Raw genomic sequence first — 16,066 nt, 5'->3', positions numbered from 1 at the left:
ACCCGACACTGAGTCCTTGCATACTTGGGTTGATAAACAGATAAGAAAGTCTTTCATACTGGTATCACAGTTTTGCTTTTACTAGGGTGAGACTGACAGAATTGCCATGTGAATTGATATCAGGGGAAAAAAGGCAAGATTCAAATGACTGCAGTCACACTGAGAAAATGACCAAGATACATTAAAATATATATGTCATATGATCAGGTGGTGAATATACAAATCAATCACTGTAAACAGGTCAAAATGGCCTGGCTCGGTCTTCACATCCCAATTCTCTTTCTATTTTTGTGTTTGCTTTTGCTGATAAACATTACCTCTTCTGGAGAACTAATGTCCTGGTGTCATTTTGCTTTGACATATCTTACATTCATGCTCACAACTCTTGCACTTGTACTAGTAAGACTGACCAGAAATCTCTCACAGTTACAGAGCCAACTACCATGGCTAACTGATAGAAGACAAAAAGGCTAACTGACAGAAGACAAAAATGACAATTTTTGTTGCTGTAAACTACAAAAACTGCAACTGACATGGTAATGTTCATAATGGGACTGATCACGGCCATGGAAGTTACAAATAGAATGTGAATTACAAATCTTTTGTCACTTTTGCATCATAAAGGAGGCCCTGTTCAGCTTTCTGCAGGAGGACGACCAAAATTCTCTCACAATCCTTGTCATACTGAGTGAAGTTTTGTAAACTGTTTGCCCTCGAAAAGTCCTCCATAATCATAATCATTTCTCTAGGCAGGCACCATCTGATTTGCAGGGTAGCCCCTGAAAGCATGAGAAGGCTGATAATGTTTTCTGTTTCATGACTCACATGCTGCTCAGGGACTCTGGTAAGCAATAGCAGCAGGGCTCCTATAAAAATCTATCGCCCTCTCCAACATATCAATGTGCTTGTCACCAGTGTCTTCTGTGGAGTGACTCGTCTACAGCATCAACTACGCAATATACACAGCATTAATTGAGCCAGTCTGAACCATTGAACTCTACTATGGAAGGGACACTGGACACAGTACAAGCTGAAAAGGCTATTGAGCTCAGTGGGCAAGTGTTGTAGTCACCAGTAGCTATTTTAAGACTCCCATTCCATACCCTTCCTACGCATTCTACCCAACTCAAAAGGAATGCATGCAGTGTGCTGCGTGTGCTTCTATACCACATAAATAGTTGTGAGCAGGGCCTCCACGCTCACTTCTTGGGAGTCTCACAATGGTGAGCGCTAGCTTCAATGCACTGCGTGTTACGTCCGTTCCATAGTAGAGTTTAGTGATCTGAACTGAAGTTTAGGCAATGCCAATAAGCACTGCAGTGGTTTGAGACATTGTCAATACACCGGAAGTGTCATCCAATTACAGCAGATACATAGACATTACACTTTGCCACAAAAATATAGTGTTCAGTGAAGTGGACATGCACGTGTATTGGTATGAGTGTGCATTGAAACGCATGGCCCAGCATGGTCTCGCTTCTCTGCGCGCAGCTGACTGTTTGGCAGATGCTAACGACACCGAGAAAAGTTGCGTATAAAACATACTGAAGAGACGTACAGCCCAGCACAGTCACAGCCCATTTACGTTGCCATTTGTTTGATCCGTGGATGACGTATTCTCATCCGAGTCAGGGGACACCCTCGTGTGAGCCTTCTCGCGGAATTCCGTTATAATCACTGGCACGTTGTTGACGACTACTTGAGTTGATATGGCTGAACTTCGATCTACATTTTTTAATCTTGGCCTAGATGGAGAAAGCAGAAAAAGAAACTTGCTCAGGGTTACCTTAGAGCACCTCTATGTTAAATAATCAAAAATATTTCATGCATATCCCAGTGGATCATGGCACTGCACTGCGACAAGCAATTATTTATCTTTTGGCGGCAAAGCCCTGATGTGAGGGAGTGGGCATAACAGTAGGAAACGTGGCAGGCCCAACTGCCTCATGCAAAGGAAATGCGATGGAGCTGAGATTAAGAACATGACCTAATTTGCTGCCAAAGAATGTAGATTATATGTGATTATTTTTAAAGTGAGAGGCACTCTAGCCTGACTTTGATGGCTTTGAATTGGGGCATCTAATGTGAGACATCTAATGTGTGACTTGAAAAACAAAAATTAGAATTGCCAGGAAGTATCACATATCTCATGTATGATTACTGTAAAAAAAAAAAAAAAAAAAAAAAAAAAAATCAAACACTAATTTATAGTCTTTCAAACCCATAGAGTTTAATTTTGTATGTGTGTCCTCCAATACATTTGGTATGTGCTGGGAGCATTGCGATTAAAGAGCAATCATGCTTAATCATCACATTTAATCATGTTTAATACAAAAATTCTGACACAGTATCACAGAAAGCAGAGGGTACACTTAACAATGTGATCACTACCTACATGTTTACAATGTACAAATTCAACTGAAAAAAAAAATGAGAAAGTAAATAGTAAAAGTACAAGTACAGTGTACATCTCGATCATGACCTGTACAAGTGAGCTGTACTTTGCATTGATTTGAAACATACAGGTAGGCATAGATACAGTACTGTAAGTACAATATGTACATTTCGCTGTCAAAGGGAGCTCTAGATTCACTAAAAAATCTTATTTAAACAATGGTTAAAAGGAGAAAAATGTAAACACTCCTTTGCTATGATGCCACAATTGATGCTAAAAATGACAAAGTAGCGAAGTTTTTTGTTATGTGGTTTTATAAAAAGTTGGAACCATGAGAAAGACAGGTCTCCTCTGATTTCCTACTATGTAGCTACTTGACAAAACTTGAACAGCAGCATTCACCAGACATTTCATTTGTCATTCAACTCTGCTACACAGCATGATTTGCACATTTTTACTTTGTGGCTTGCTCTGCCTTGACTTCGGTCTTCTATGAATTGGAATTGAGCTAATCTGTTGTCTGGTGTCTGTCTACAGCTGTTGACTGTTCATGAGTATCACTTCCGCTCAAAAGCTTAATGGGATACTCTGGGGTTATTGACAAGCCCATTAACAACTAACTGGTGATTATTTCACAAAGCCTTAGCATAACAATAGTAATTGTATCCTGTCTCATAAGGCATTTTCACATCAGCCCGATAAGAAGCCAAGCTCAAGATATTTTTCGCGATCGCAAATGAGCACGCTATTTCATTTCCTATTCACATCAGCCCGAACATTATCTAATAGCGCGCTAGTTCGCATTAATTATCCTGCTTTTTCGGAAATTTCCCAAGTTGGACTCGAGAAATTTTCTCGATCAATTAGCGTGTTAATTTGTATTCACATTATCAAATAGCGCGCTATTTAGTGATCGGGTTAATTTCCCAAGTCAGAAAATAGCACGCTATTTCGAAACATCGGGCTGATGTGAAAACGCCTAATGTGGACCAGTTCTGTAATGTATTCACATTTTATGCATGCTTTGTTCTCAAAAGTTGCCCTTCAACAACCACACAGCTTGCCACAGGCTTGCTCTACCTAGCAACAAACTATGTGAATTCCAGCCTGTGGAACTTAGTGGGAAGGAGCAGGTGAATGAAATGCTTCGTTACTGGGCTGTTGGGAGAAAAAGGGCATCCATTCATTGTAATACATTACAGAAACTGTCTATTGCCAATACAGGGAGCGATTAAAGAATGAACGTTTTTCTGTTTAAGGTAGCATTCCAAAACTCGGGATGGGGGCCAGTATGATGCAAGTTTGATTTGCAGACAGCATCTCAAAATTGAATTGCTGATATGAGAGACTGCAATGGCTAGCGACCAACACTTGACTTCTCTTCAACTTTCTTGGGTGTGTGTTTTGTTTTGGCCAAGACTCATGCATTCATCACACCCTCTGTATCACATACTTGGGATTCCAGAAGTGTCTCTTGAAAAGCAGAATAATTACATATTGGTGTACACATTATCTATTATGGTGTAATAAAGACAAATTGGTGTTTTATACTGAGATACCTCTCAAAAGAACACAGAATGAACTTTCTCCTTTGTAATCTTCAATAAATAAAACAAAATTTAGAACATGGCTATCAGTTAAGACTTTGCATAAAATGTTGATATGCTACAAATTCTTTCGACTCGCCTTCTCCAAAGGCATGCCTACGATCATGAAAGATATTTTTGTGAGAAGTGTGAGAGCTTTGCAGGCATCAATCCATTTTTAGTTTTTGGGAGGTCACTATGTCACCATCTATCCACAGGACTACAATTTGCAAAACTTGCAAAATCATATAACAGCGAACTATTTTGGTATTTCTAACATTTGAGTCTGCTTTTTATTTTCCTTTTGAGAACCCACCCGTTTGCTTATCTACTAGACACACATCTCGCTTCGCTTCATTTCTGGCGCTTCCTGATGTGTCTGCATACGTGAGGCAGAGGGTTCATTCTGCTCCCGTTTGGGAATAGTCTCACGCGTACTCAGGATAAGGGGTGTGATAGGCATCTTTCTTGATTGATATCTTAATTTGACTCTTCATGAGATGAACCAAGACAAAATTTGATAGGAATCAGAAGATAAGCATTCTTTCCCTGCAATAAAGACTTTCTTCATATTAACCAACTTTTGAAAAAATGGTATATCATGGAATTTGGTAACTTGGAAAAACTAAATCTCAATTCAGTCTAAGCAGAGCACAGGGCACGTAACTTTAAAGGGATGGTATAGTTTTGGTTGAGATGGGGATTCAGCTTTTAACTTTCTTCAAGATACATAGAAACCACTTCATGAAATATTAAAGATCATACAATTCTAAGAGGAATTTAAAGTTCATTTGATAAAAATTGGTTTTGTAATGGCTGAGATATCCACAAACAAAGTAAAACAAAGTGATCCTAATAAAAGGTGAGTCCCACCTTTCATCAAGATCGCTTTGTTTTGGATAGCACACCATTTCATAGCCAATTTTCTTCAAATAAACTTTCAGTTCCTCTTAGAATTGTATGGTCTTTCATATTTCATATCTCAAAAAAATCATCCTCAAAAAACGTTGGAAACCAGAAGCCCCACCTCAACTAAAACTGTACCATCCCTTTAAAATTTCAAGAGCAGCATGCATAAGACAAAGAAAGTAACAAAATAACTGAATGCCTTTGTTTGTCAAGAACCTGTTTCTATTGTACAAGGAAAATGGGTAGGCAAACAAACAAAAATATAAAAACAAAAAAGGACTGACTCTCTTTGCAGTCAGGAACTTGGCAGCAGGTAGGCCATGATAGACCCTGGTTACAGTGAGCGAAAAGGCCCGACTCGGTCGCGGCCGAGCCCGCCCTTCATTTCAGTGTAAACGCGCAAAAGGCCAAATGCGGGGCCAAAACTGGCCGCACATTTGGCTATGCTCTGGAGGTGATCTCAGCCGCGGCCGAGCCCGGCCTTTTCTCAGTGTAAACGCAAACTGGGCCAAATGCGGTACCAAATTTAGTCTGGCTTCCAGACCCTCTGCCCGTACTATTTCGCTATTCCGGATATTAACCCCCTCAACGTCGAAAACTAGTATAGTTTAAGGTGGTTTTGTTCTGCAAAGAATTCTTACCCTTTGGCAAAGGCCTTTGCCGAATGGCGACTTTGTTGCCGCGGAGTCCAGCTGGCAAAGGGTCTGGAAACCAGACTATACAAAATTGCATTTCTTTACAAGCAGAGTGCCACTACGACAAAATATTGAAAGGTTTGACTTTAAAGCCCGGGCCCAGCCCTGCACTGTAAATGGGGTCATAGTGTCTTGCTGTTTGGTCAATTTCCCCCGATCCCAAACCCCCACCCCTCGCAAATAAAGACAGTGGCTTTGATGCAGATGTAAAAGACAAATCCACATACATGTATTCTTATCAGTGAGATGATGTTACTTCACATATCAAATAGGGATCTGGTCATAAGTAAGAAGATAATGTAATCTCTTTTCACAGACAGCTCAAGTGTCAAGAGTTGACAGTTACATTTGTAGTTTCAGTAGGGAGATGTTAGAGATATAGTGGGTTCTCTTCACAATTTGTGCAAATTTATGTGCATACAAATATAGATTCTATAGCATGACAATTGAATTCTTTGCATTTCACTGGCTTCGACATTCCATGCTCCAAGCTGCCCTTCCATAGAGTTTGGACTTGGAGACTAAAGAAGTGGTTCTTGATTTTAACAATTTTAAGCTGCATTTCAGAGAAAACTTTGAAATCCTGTTGAAACTTGGTGGTAATCTTGTACAGAACAAATACTTTAAGCTTTTCTTAAATTCTCCTTGTTATTAATATCCCCAGACTGAAAAAGGAGTATCATATTCTCATACAAAAAAGTTAACTTATATTATACCCACCTTGTTCTCATTTGTGCATAATACTGTTCACTGGTTTAGCACTTGAATGTTAAATCTTTTGAAATGTAATTGGCTGAAGCATTTTTGTGTGTGTGTGTGTTTAGTAGCATTTCACAGTTACAGAAGTACAATTTTTATGAATTTTCTTTGCACAATACACAATTGCTGCTGAAAATATTGAAGGGGACAGCATATTGCTGCTGGCTAGGTATGTTGTATTTTATGAATGATGCATACTCAAGCAGAAGTGCTGTCAAAGCAATTCATTAACACCTGTGACAGAGCACATAACTTCGGCAGCACAGAGCATGGGCACAAAGGAGAACTTCTTGCTTCTTCTGAGCTTTCTCTATAAACACATCTCCCTCGTTTCAGCACATGTATGCAGACCAGTAGATTCCCCATTTTGTGCTCAAAGCACTGTGAGGGTTAAGAAGCATCTCAGCACTTGTCTAGAGTAGAGGTGCACGCTCCTTGGAAATTGCTCACCTGTTTTTCCTCTGTGATTTGTTGGTGTTTCTGAGTGGCTTCGGCTGGTGCATCCCCGGAGACAGAAACTGCTGGGCTCGCTGCTGGGCTACAAGCTGCGCGTTCAGCCTCGGCTTCCTGTCATAGAGTGTTGAAGGGCAGATAATCATATCATTCCACTCAAAACTTTGATAATCCATGCAGGCAATAAAGGGGCCTACAAGTACATTGAAGCCAAAAAAGGGTACGCTGCATAATTTCATAATTTTCATCACAAGGCTCATGCATGACCACACAGAATCCTATTAACCCGTTTAGGACGGTTTGATTTTGCTACAATACGCATTTCCCATAGACACCTGCCCGAGTTAATTCTACACCACTGTACACTACTAAACACTCATAGTGTATAGGGTGAAGCAGTATGCCCACATTACATCAATGTTTTCCTTTCTTAATTGCATCATATTTGTTTAAATGTTTCTTTATATGCTTTCATGAGAAAATCTTTGCAATATCTCAGCGGCATTATAGAACAACTATGAGAAGAAAACCAACCGCTACTAGCATGCATTATCAAATACTGTCTTAATTTATTGACAATGTAGGTTACCTTGAATAATACTATGATTAAAACTCTCTAAGGCTGGGGTATTCACCCTACAGCCTAATTTGGAAAAAAAAAAATCCCACAAGCATAAGCTATGTATAATGATGCAACCATATGCACAGTGGTCAATCAGCGAATTCTCATAAATATGCCAACTCAAGCCCACAATAATTTTATTATTTTACTGAATTTAAACAAATCTTACAATAGACATTCTACCCCCTTCAACAGACCATGAGACAGCTGGAACCCCCTCTCCCAAGCTGTGCATACTAATGCATTACTGTTTCTGTTTAAAAGAGAAGTGAAGCACAGCTTGAAGAAAGAAATGTCTGTTGACTTAAAGTGGTATGTTCAATCCATTTTTATTTCATTTCATTTGTTTTCAATTCAATTGATTTTTATTTGCAATTACAAACTTGTACACTCCTTTGCAGTGGTGATACTCTTTCTGCGTGTAACTGGGAAGATCAGAATGATGAAATAGATTCATTCCTTTAAAGTTGCTAACAATGATACGAGGTGAGGTATGAAGTCAGCCCCTGGAATATGTTTTAAAGAAAAAGGATGTTTGTGATGCAGCCTTTACTAAGGATAAGCTTTCTCTAGCAGATCCTCATTTACATGCTCCCTTCTGAAGACTAAACTTTGACACTGGAGTCATAACAAGCTAAAAATATTCTCTGGTTTAGACAATAGAGAAAATACTTGTTTACTATCCCTTTAATTCATTTTCACTTTGAGTGCTGAATTAAATGCAACCAGTGATGTATGGACAGACCAATCCCTTTTGTCAAAAATGAAAACTATATACAATGTAACAAATCACACTGTGATTTTCTATAGGAGTCAAATTATACCGTATTATCTCCTTTATGATATATCGTCATTAAAGGCCACAATGAGCTCTGCTTTCAAACATGACATTCACACGTGCTTTGCCATAATGAGGTCATGCGTTCAATTGAGGAAGAAGAGACTAAAAGCTGTCTAGTCAATTGCACTTTGACAGATCTTTGAAGGGAGAGGAAAGACATCTCCAGTGGATGCCTCTAAAAGTCAAATGAGTTTACCCTGATTATTAGCTACTGGTCTGTGTTTCCTGTCAGAGTATCTGCCACGACCTCAGTTTCTCATCTTACAGCCCTGGCTTCTCATTCTCCCCCATTCTTTGGGGATCATACCCTGTTGTTGTCCGGTCTTGATTTCAACCCAAAATCTGAGGAAATCAACTTGTTCCCCTGGTCGGGGAAGCCCTGATCCGACCCAGGAAGACGGAGTCTGCCTGTCAGTGCAGGCCAGGAAGTCATACTTCCTCTCAATGCGGCACAGAGGGAGTCTGCACATAAAATGCAAACTGTAAAGTGTGTGTGCACGAGTGTGTGTGTGTGTGTGTTTGTGTGGGTGTTGGGATTATCATTGTATACATATGCAGCTAATGTGTGGTGCAAGCTTGGAGTGGGCCATTGTGTTCAGGCTTCAATCAAAATTTTGTCATAGAGGGCGCCATACCAGCTGTCTTGTCAGCAGCATAGACCTGAACTTTTTTTACGACTTCTCTATTGAAGGGTAATCATGGAGGAAGTCTTCAAACTGAGTAATGACAATCAGATGCAGATGTCTAACTGAAGTTAATCTCTGTTGTTCTTTAACCCGTTTTATGCGGACGAGTATACTCGGGCAGGTGTCTATGGGAAAAGCGTGTTGTAACAAAATCAGTCCATCCTCAACAGGTTAATGATAACATTAGCAAAACATGTACATTTACTTTACTGTGCTCGATCATCTGGTAGATTGTGTCTTGCTTTTGAAAGTAAAAAGGACTAGAGTTGAAGCTATACCACAAAACACACTTAAAGGTCCTTGAGCCAAACACTTCATCCTCCATGCTCTTTGTTATAAATGAACCCGACTTTAGAGCACTGAAACTAACCGCAGCCATGACTGGGGGGCTTCTAAAGAAGAACAAAAGCACTTTCAATGGGTTATCCGTATGCAATGAGTCAGGTGTGCTGCTATGTCACTGCATATATTATCTTTAGCTAGGCATACTTGAAGCCCCCAGTTAGAAATTACCATAAAAAACAGCACCAAAACCGAATTGGTCTATACCATGGGGAATAAGTAGGTACATGGCATGAAGCTGAACAGCAATGTGGTTGGATTTGAAAAGGTAATCCAGCTACATATTAGAATGCTGCCCTCGATGTGGAGTGAGTGCACGATTGTTTGTAGGTGCAGCTTTTATTCAAGCGTCTTTGATGTTGGAAATAATGCTCCTTGTCAAAGATTCTTCTCAAACAGGGCTGGTGGATAGGAGTAGAAATGCATTATGTCAGCTGTGGCATGTCCACATTAGACCAAGGAGGTTTTATACATGGAGTTCCAACTGGCTGTAATTATTCAAACAGTTGTCGGATTTCTATTGATGTACAAAAGAATTCCACAGGTGCACTTGTGCCTTTGATGATCGATGTTCCAAGCCGCCGTCTTGCTGAGCAATCTGAAGATTCTTTTTGAACGTTATCATAATGTTGGCCATATTTTGCTTATCTATTTATTAAATGAAATGAAATTTCACTTAATAATAAAGCATGTAAAACAAAAGTCAATTCCGTTTAGAAATTTGCACAAAAGTGTAAATCAGAGATGTATTATGTGAAAATGTTTAAAACTGTACCATCCTGGAAAGCTGGTTTTATCACTTTTCCACTTAATTTGCCCAAATGAAACTAATATGTAATAATCTTCAAGTATAATTCTTTATTTATAGATATATCAGATTAGTGCCCGCGTATGCCCAGTCGAGTAATTTTCATCTTCATTTCAGCATTTTTTCCTCAATTTCTATCTGTTCGCGCATCCTCGTGTCTGTACTACCTACCTTTTATAAGAAGGGATAGCGAAAAGTAATTACCATCACAAAGACATATCTTCCTTTGAAAGTGGCTAGTGATTATGCAATGAGACACGAGTCAATTGTCTTCGTATCGGTGCGGCAGATCCTGTTTGGCACATGCTTCATCAAATATTTTTGAGCGGCGGCTTCGAACATAGATCAAGGGGAATAACTCTGTTGTTACTCCATCTCTTCAACCTCCTTGATTAGACAAAATGCACATCCTTTGTAGTGAAAGTTACTCATGCATTAACATGAAATTATTGAACATGCAGCAAGACACAAAACACTTTATAGCATGTTGACTGGCATTTATTTGGGAATACTAAAAAATGTATTTTTTTCATCACATGAAATTAATAAATCGAAGAATGCATGGCCAGATTCCCGTGATTACAATATATGAATTCACAAATTTTTAAATCCTTTTATGCATTAAAACATCCCGAGAAATATATGACTAATGTCACAGTACATGTACTCAAATCTTTATTCAAAATTGCAAAATATATGGAAAGCCTGATTAAGCTCAGTATTTGTCTGCCATGAATATTGCCTGTTTTCTTCCTCAATTATAATATTTATTGCCTATTCTCACTTATCTGGTAACCAAACTCAATGATCAATGATCACTGATCAATGGAAATATGTTTCTTGACGGTGACTAGGAATTCCATGTCAACCCATTCTCCGTTTTCACAAGTTTCAGATTCAAGTGTTACTACCAAGGTACATACAGTACTTTATATTCAGAAGTCATTATCTATGTTCATGCATGAAACATGTATCTGTATTTCCTAAGCATTTCTTGTTCTTATAATTGGTCAACCTCTATGAATGTATAATAAGGACAAATTGAATTAACACTGATGAAACAAAAGATAAAGACCAATGAATTGGGACCTCCTAAACTGGACTGATTTTCACATCAAGGCCATCTTGTCCTCATTGGTTTGTCATGGACTAACCTTGTAGACGTTCCCTTCCTGACATCACACACTTCACACTTGAAGGCCTCTGCAGTATTGCGAAACGTGCACACACTGCAGTCCCAGTAGTTGGCCTCTGGGGAGCGAGAGCTTCGTTTTTGTCTCCTGTATCCAACAGTGTCAAAGCGGGAAGCAAAAAGAAGATATATTATAACCAGGAATACAGTATTTGCTGTGAAGCACTTTTATGAATCGCAAACATGAAGACACTGAGTATACTCCACAAGCATGATCAGTGCTGACACAGTGTGTACTTCACTTCAGAGATCAATGTAATTACAATTAAGATAATACCTGTTCTAGTACAGAAATAAGTACAGAAAGTACAGAAATAATGAGAGCTATCAAAACATTTCCAGCATGATTGTTCTGAATGAGCATCTATTTCATATCACAGACACAAGACAATTACAACTTTACGAATTTTAGATGTTCACTACATGTATACTTCATGAACAATGATTTACCAAGGGCTGCAAATCCTCAAACAACAAGTTCAACAACAACAACAACAACAACAACAACAACAACAAATAATGACTTCCTGAAAATAATTTAGCATTTCTAAGCACAAAGATTATTTCATTTATTCATTAGAACCTTCTCTTCACAATGGGGTAAATTCTCATTCACAAGTAAAAGATTACACACGTGGAGACTTGGGGAAATCAAAATCTGAAGGCCATGAACAGTCCCTGTACATTTACTATACCATGAAAAAAAAAATCAAATGTGATAGATTTTGCTCCAAAGTTAGTGTGGTACTTTAACTGTTCTGCCACCAGCAATAAACACTGAAATCTAAGTGTCACTGTTAGTCCACATTTCTTTCACAATTCTAACACATCTTTTCTAACATAGCATAAACCTTTGACCTACATTTAGCAGGCAATTCATTCTTTTACTCCCGTGAAAATGCAACATTTCCCCCTTGTTTACCCCTGAGAGGTATGTACAGTCTGTACATTGTTCTGTATTTGTAAGGATGAAAGCAATTACCCTTTATATGCCTCAGAAGCACTTGCCACATTTTGCCAAGTTTTTCATCAGTATTTAGTTAATCCCTCCAAACATGTCTAACAGGATGGCCATAGTGACACAATATGGATGAGTGGGATTAGGTAATCTCTAAACAATGGCAATTTACTTTCTAGACTTCCAAGCCATCGGTAAAGAAAGCAAACCAACTTGTGTGTCAATTGATGAACAAAGCACATCAGTGCTCTCATAGCAAAGGATTCCACATGTAACATTACTTTTCAAACTTTGACTCAAATTACATACATTGCATTTCAACTCAATTAAGCGTAATCTGCCAACGTGTATGACATTCTGAGCAGGTTCCCCCCCCCCCCACCCCCTTGTAATGGCAAGCTTGTTGTGTAAATACCAGTATCATGATGCAAGTGGCAATAATATCATCGCTAACTTGACTTAAAAAGTATTCTGAGGGAGTACAATCTTATAATCAGATGTAAGTTTCTCCCAAACTTGAACTTTCAAGTGCTGGAGGTACAGGCAGACAAATATTATATAATCACAAATTGAAAATTGTATAATTCACTGTTTTTCCCCCTTACAATTGTATGCATGTACATTTGTTCTCAATCTACATTTTGTAGGCATCTTTAAATCCCTAAAAACTTGACTTTTGAGCAAAGTTAAAGTAAAACAATGCAACAAGTAGTGATGCAACAGGAATTCAGGGATTATGTCATTCTTGTTCATGGAGAGCTTCAATAACTATTATACATCTTCAGCCAATCATCGCGTAAGAAAGCTAAGAGGGTGCTGTGCTGTATGGATGTTCCAATGCAAAAATTTCAATTGGATATCAGATATGAATAGTGTGCTGGGCTCAAAAACTCTATACTATTTGGGCACCTGAATGGGGTCAGCGAAAGGCAAAATCTACTGAGCTCATCTTTGATTGCTATGTATGACTTTATATAAAGTTTTATAGCAAATCAAGTACACTACTATGTTGGAAAAGGTGTAGACAAACATACATGCAGTTTTGACAGAGAGACAAAGAGAATAGATATTGATAGAAGAAACTCTTAGAATGATTCTTTTGATCAAAGCCATTTTTCTGGTCACAAGAACACAAATAAACAAAACATGAACTTAGGCAATAAATGCAGACACTTTTGTCTACATTTTGGGAACCAGGTAATGTAGGCCTATATGGCTATACCCCATTCCTGTATAGGTCTATGAGTTGACAAAATGGAAACCTGGAACACAAGGTTCCTGTAAAGTGTAAGGAACAGCAGGTTAAATAGCTCACATTCCCAGCAGTAACAGCTCTGTCACATGTCATTTTATTTTTCTAGGAAAATGAAATATCATTGCAACATCAAACAACAATTCTGCAAGAGATACAATGTAGCACAACTTACAAGTCTGACATCAAGTGTACATATCATATGTACATAACAGGTGACTAGACATCCAGAGTAAAACCATCCGTTTTTGGACATTTAAGACTTTTTTTTCAATATTTGTTCAAGTCACATCAATTCAGATAATTCATACAAAATCATATCCACACCAATGTATGCTAAATATGACAAAATACTTTTATCTTGTTAATTTTGTTCAACAGAATTCTACATCATAGAATTTGACAAAATCCCAAAATATTATCACCATGATATTCCACCAGAATCCATCTGGTCTCTCCAGAATCAATGTCAATGTGCATACAAGACTGCTGAAAAATGTGCCACGCTATACCTTGTTGGTGCAGGGTTGCATCTGGACATTGCGGTACCCATTGGTGTCTAAATTCTAACAAGTCGTCACTTGTACTCTGAGCTTGCGATAAGCAAAAATCTCACATAGAGTCACAACAGAATGGGGTATGTCTCAATTTTCTAGTGCTTTTCTTGCAACCCTGATTCTTAACACAGGACTTTTTTAATTTGTGCATGCTTTGGTAAAGTTGTGCCGATTCTACATTTTTTATGGCAAAGTTGGGGATCTTTAGATGGATATTTGGAGGTGACTAAGGCTTAGCTAAGGGGCTTTCCTGTTGTGAACGACAGTGCCAGTCACTATGTGAAATGATTTATATGCGTGTGCCGCGCCGTGTGTTGTGAAAATAGAGTATACTGGCTTGTGATTCTGTGAGAAGTGTCCGGATTCTGGAGGGTGGCCGAAGCAAAAACTAGTGGTTGAACTCGAGACGCATTTCTAGTAGTAGATTTTAACTACACGCAGCCGCGACAAACGCGGCTGCACCTCTATTCCTTCGCAGACGTTGTCATTTTTCAGTGTGGTTGTGCTCCTCATCTCCTCATCTGCGTGTTATATGAATGGCATTCACTCTCCTATACTACAACGTAGGTAGTCGGAGACGTACGTCTCCGACTACCTACGTTGTCATTGTCGTATACGTTGTCATATACTACAACGTAGGTAGTCGGAGACGTACGTCTCCGACTACCTATGTTGTAGTATAGGAGAGTGAATGCCATTCATATAACACGCAGATGAGGAGTGAAGCAATAAGGACGTTTACAGACCTGATTTCAGCCACAGATTTCGGTGAGTTTTTGACGTAATTAAACAAAAAAATCGCATACCGATTAATGAATGATTGTCATAGATTACGATAATTCCTTGTATTTTAGTTTTCCACGATTAATAAAGATATTCATGAAGGAGTCGCACAACCACACTGAAAAATGACAACGTCTGCGAAGGAATAGAGGTGCAGCCGCGTTTGTCGCGGCTGCGTGTAGTTAGTAGTAGACTAGACCCGTTGACTGGCTAGTGGCTCTACTGAAAACACAATATTTTTGTGGCATGAAATTTTTGCGAATTGGAGCCGACAGCCTTTTCCGCAGCATGAAATTTTCACGAGCTGCCTTAACATTCAATGCATATTGTGTAGACAAGAACTCTTGCATGCATTTAAATTTTTAGTTTCATAAATCTTGGCTCTCGCAAAATTCGCAAATCAAAAATAATGCACACGAACATTCCTCGTTTTAGTTTTACAGTAGTTCAAGACTTTACATTTTCATTGAATTTAAGGGTTTGTCATGGCTATTAGACGAGTGATCACGCAACAGGCACACAACACAGGCAACGGCGATCAAGTATAGATCTCAAATTGTACAGAGTCTTCAACAGCTTCACACACATGCACACACACCATCGTGCGATCGTATAGAAGTCTAGTGCATAAAACTACGGCCAGTCAGCACACAAATCTGTGTTCGGCTGGGACTACACAACCACTGGTTGCTGTAATAGTACTGCTTTGATTTCGCGTAAAGACTGGATGTAGCCCGCATATTATCAAAAGCTTTGGCATATCATGATTACGAACACTTTTCCTAGATTTTTATATTGTAGGCCCAAAATACATTACCCGCTAGAAGAACGTTTTCCCTCCATTTCCCAGCCAGAACACGCACTTTTCCTCCTTTTTCATTAGATTATTTACTGCTAAGTTGCCGCTAGTCGTTTAGAAGGAAACGACTCTCAAAACAACACATTCAAACCAGTATGCCACCTGAAAGTTCTGGGTTGACAAGTCTACCGTGTCACGTACATATCAGCTAATCACGTGACTACATCCGTAAATGAAATCGATCAGGTGATAATATGATTTCCTAGAAAGACGACGATTGTTATATGGCAGACCCCTCTTACATATTGATAACTAGTTTAAATAGGTGAAAAGAAGACTATCTTGTTTTCTGGGGAAGTATACGCGTAACTTAGAGATTTCATAGAAGGTTCATTGCTCTGACATACTGTTTTTTATTCGGAGCTGGTA

At 38.9% G+C, this 16,066-nt stretch overlaps 1 protein-coding gene across 1 annotated transcript; it reads right to left on the bottom strand.

Moving 5' to 3' along the window:
- Nucleotides 1-1,088: 1,088 nt before the first annotated feature.
- On the bottom strand, nt 1,089-15,728 carry LOC140246011 (YY1-associated factor 2-like). Its single transcript, XM_072325459.1, has 4 exons — nt 15,656-15,728; nt 11,251-11,376; nt 6,795-6,911; nt 1,089-1,745 (listed from the first exon to the last, which is right to left on the bottom strand). Exons 1-4 carry the CDS (start codon nt 15,679-15,681, stop codon nt 1,571-1,573), a joined length of 444 nt encoding a protein of 147 aa, XP_072181560.1. The 5' UTR covers nt 15,682-15,728; the 3' UTR covers nt 1,089-1,570.
- Between the last annotated feature and the right edge of the window lie 338 nt (nt 15,729-16,066).

This window comes from Diadema setosum, chromosome 2 (assembly GCF_964275005.1).
Source record: "Diadema setosum chromosome 2, eeDiaSeto1, whole genome shotgun sequence".
Classification (NCBI taxonomy): domain Eukaryota; kingdom Metazoa; phylum Echinodermata; class Echinoidea; order Diadematoida; family Diadematidae; genus Diadema; species Diadema setosum.
The sequence above is the reverse complement of the archived record's forward strand: the minus strand, read 5'-3'. Positions and strand labels throughout refer to the sequence as shown.

Bases quoted from the DNA above. Each gene is read 5' to 3' on its own strand.
- LOC140246011 (XM_072325459.1), bottom strand. From the start codon at position 15,681: ATGGAGGGAAAACGTTCTTCTAGCGG. The intron at 6,912-11,250 runs GTTAGTCCATGA...ACTCTATGACAG, and splicing joins AGGAAGGGAACGTCTACAAG to GAAGCCGAGGCTGAACGCGC. The intron at 1,746-6,794 runs GTGAGCAATTTC...TTCTCCATCTAG, and splicing joins AAATCACAGAGGAAAAACAG to GCCAAGATTAAAAAATGTAG.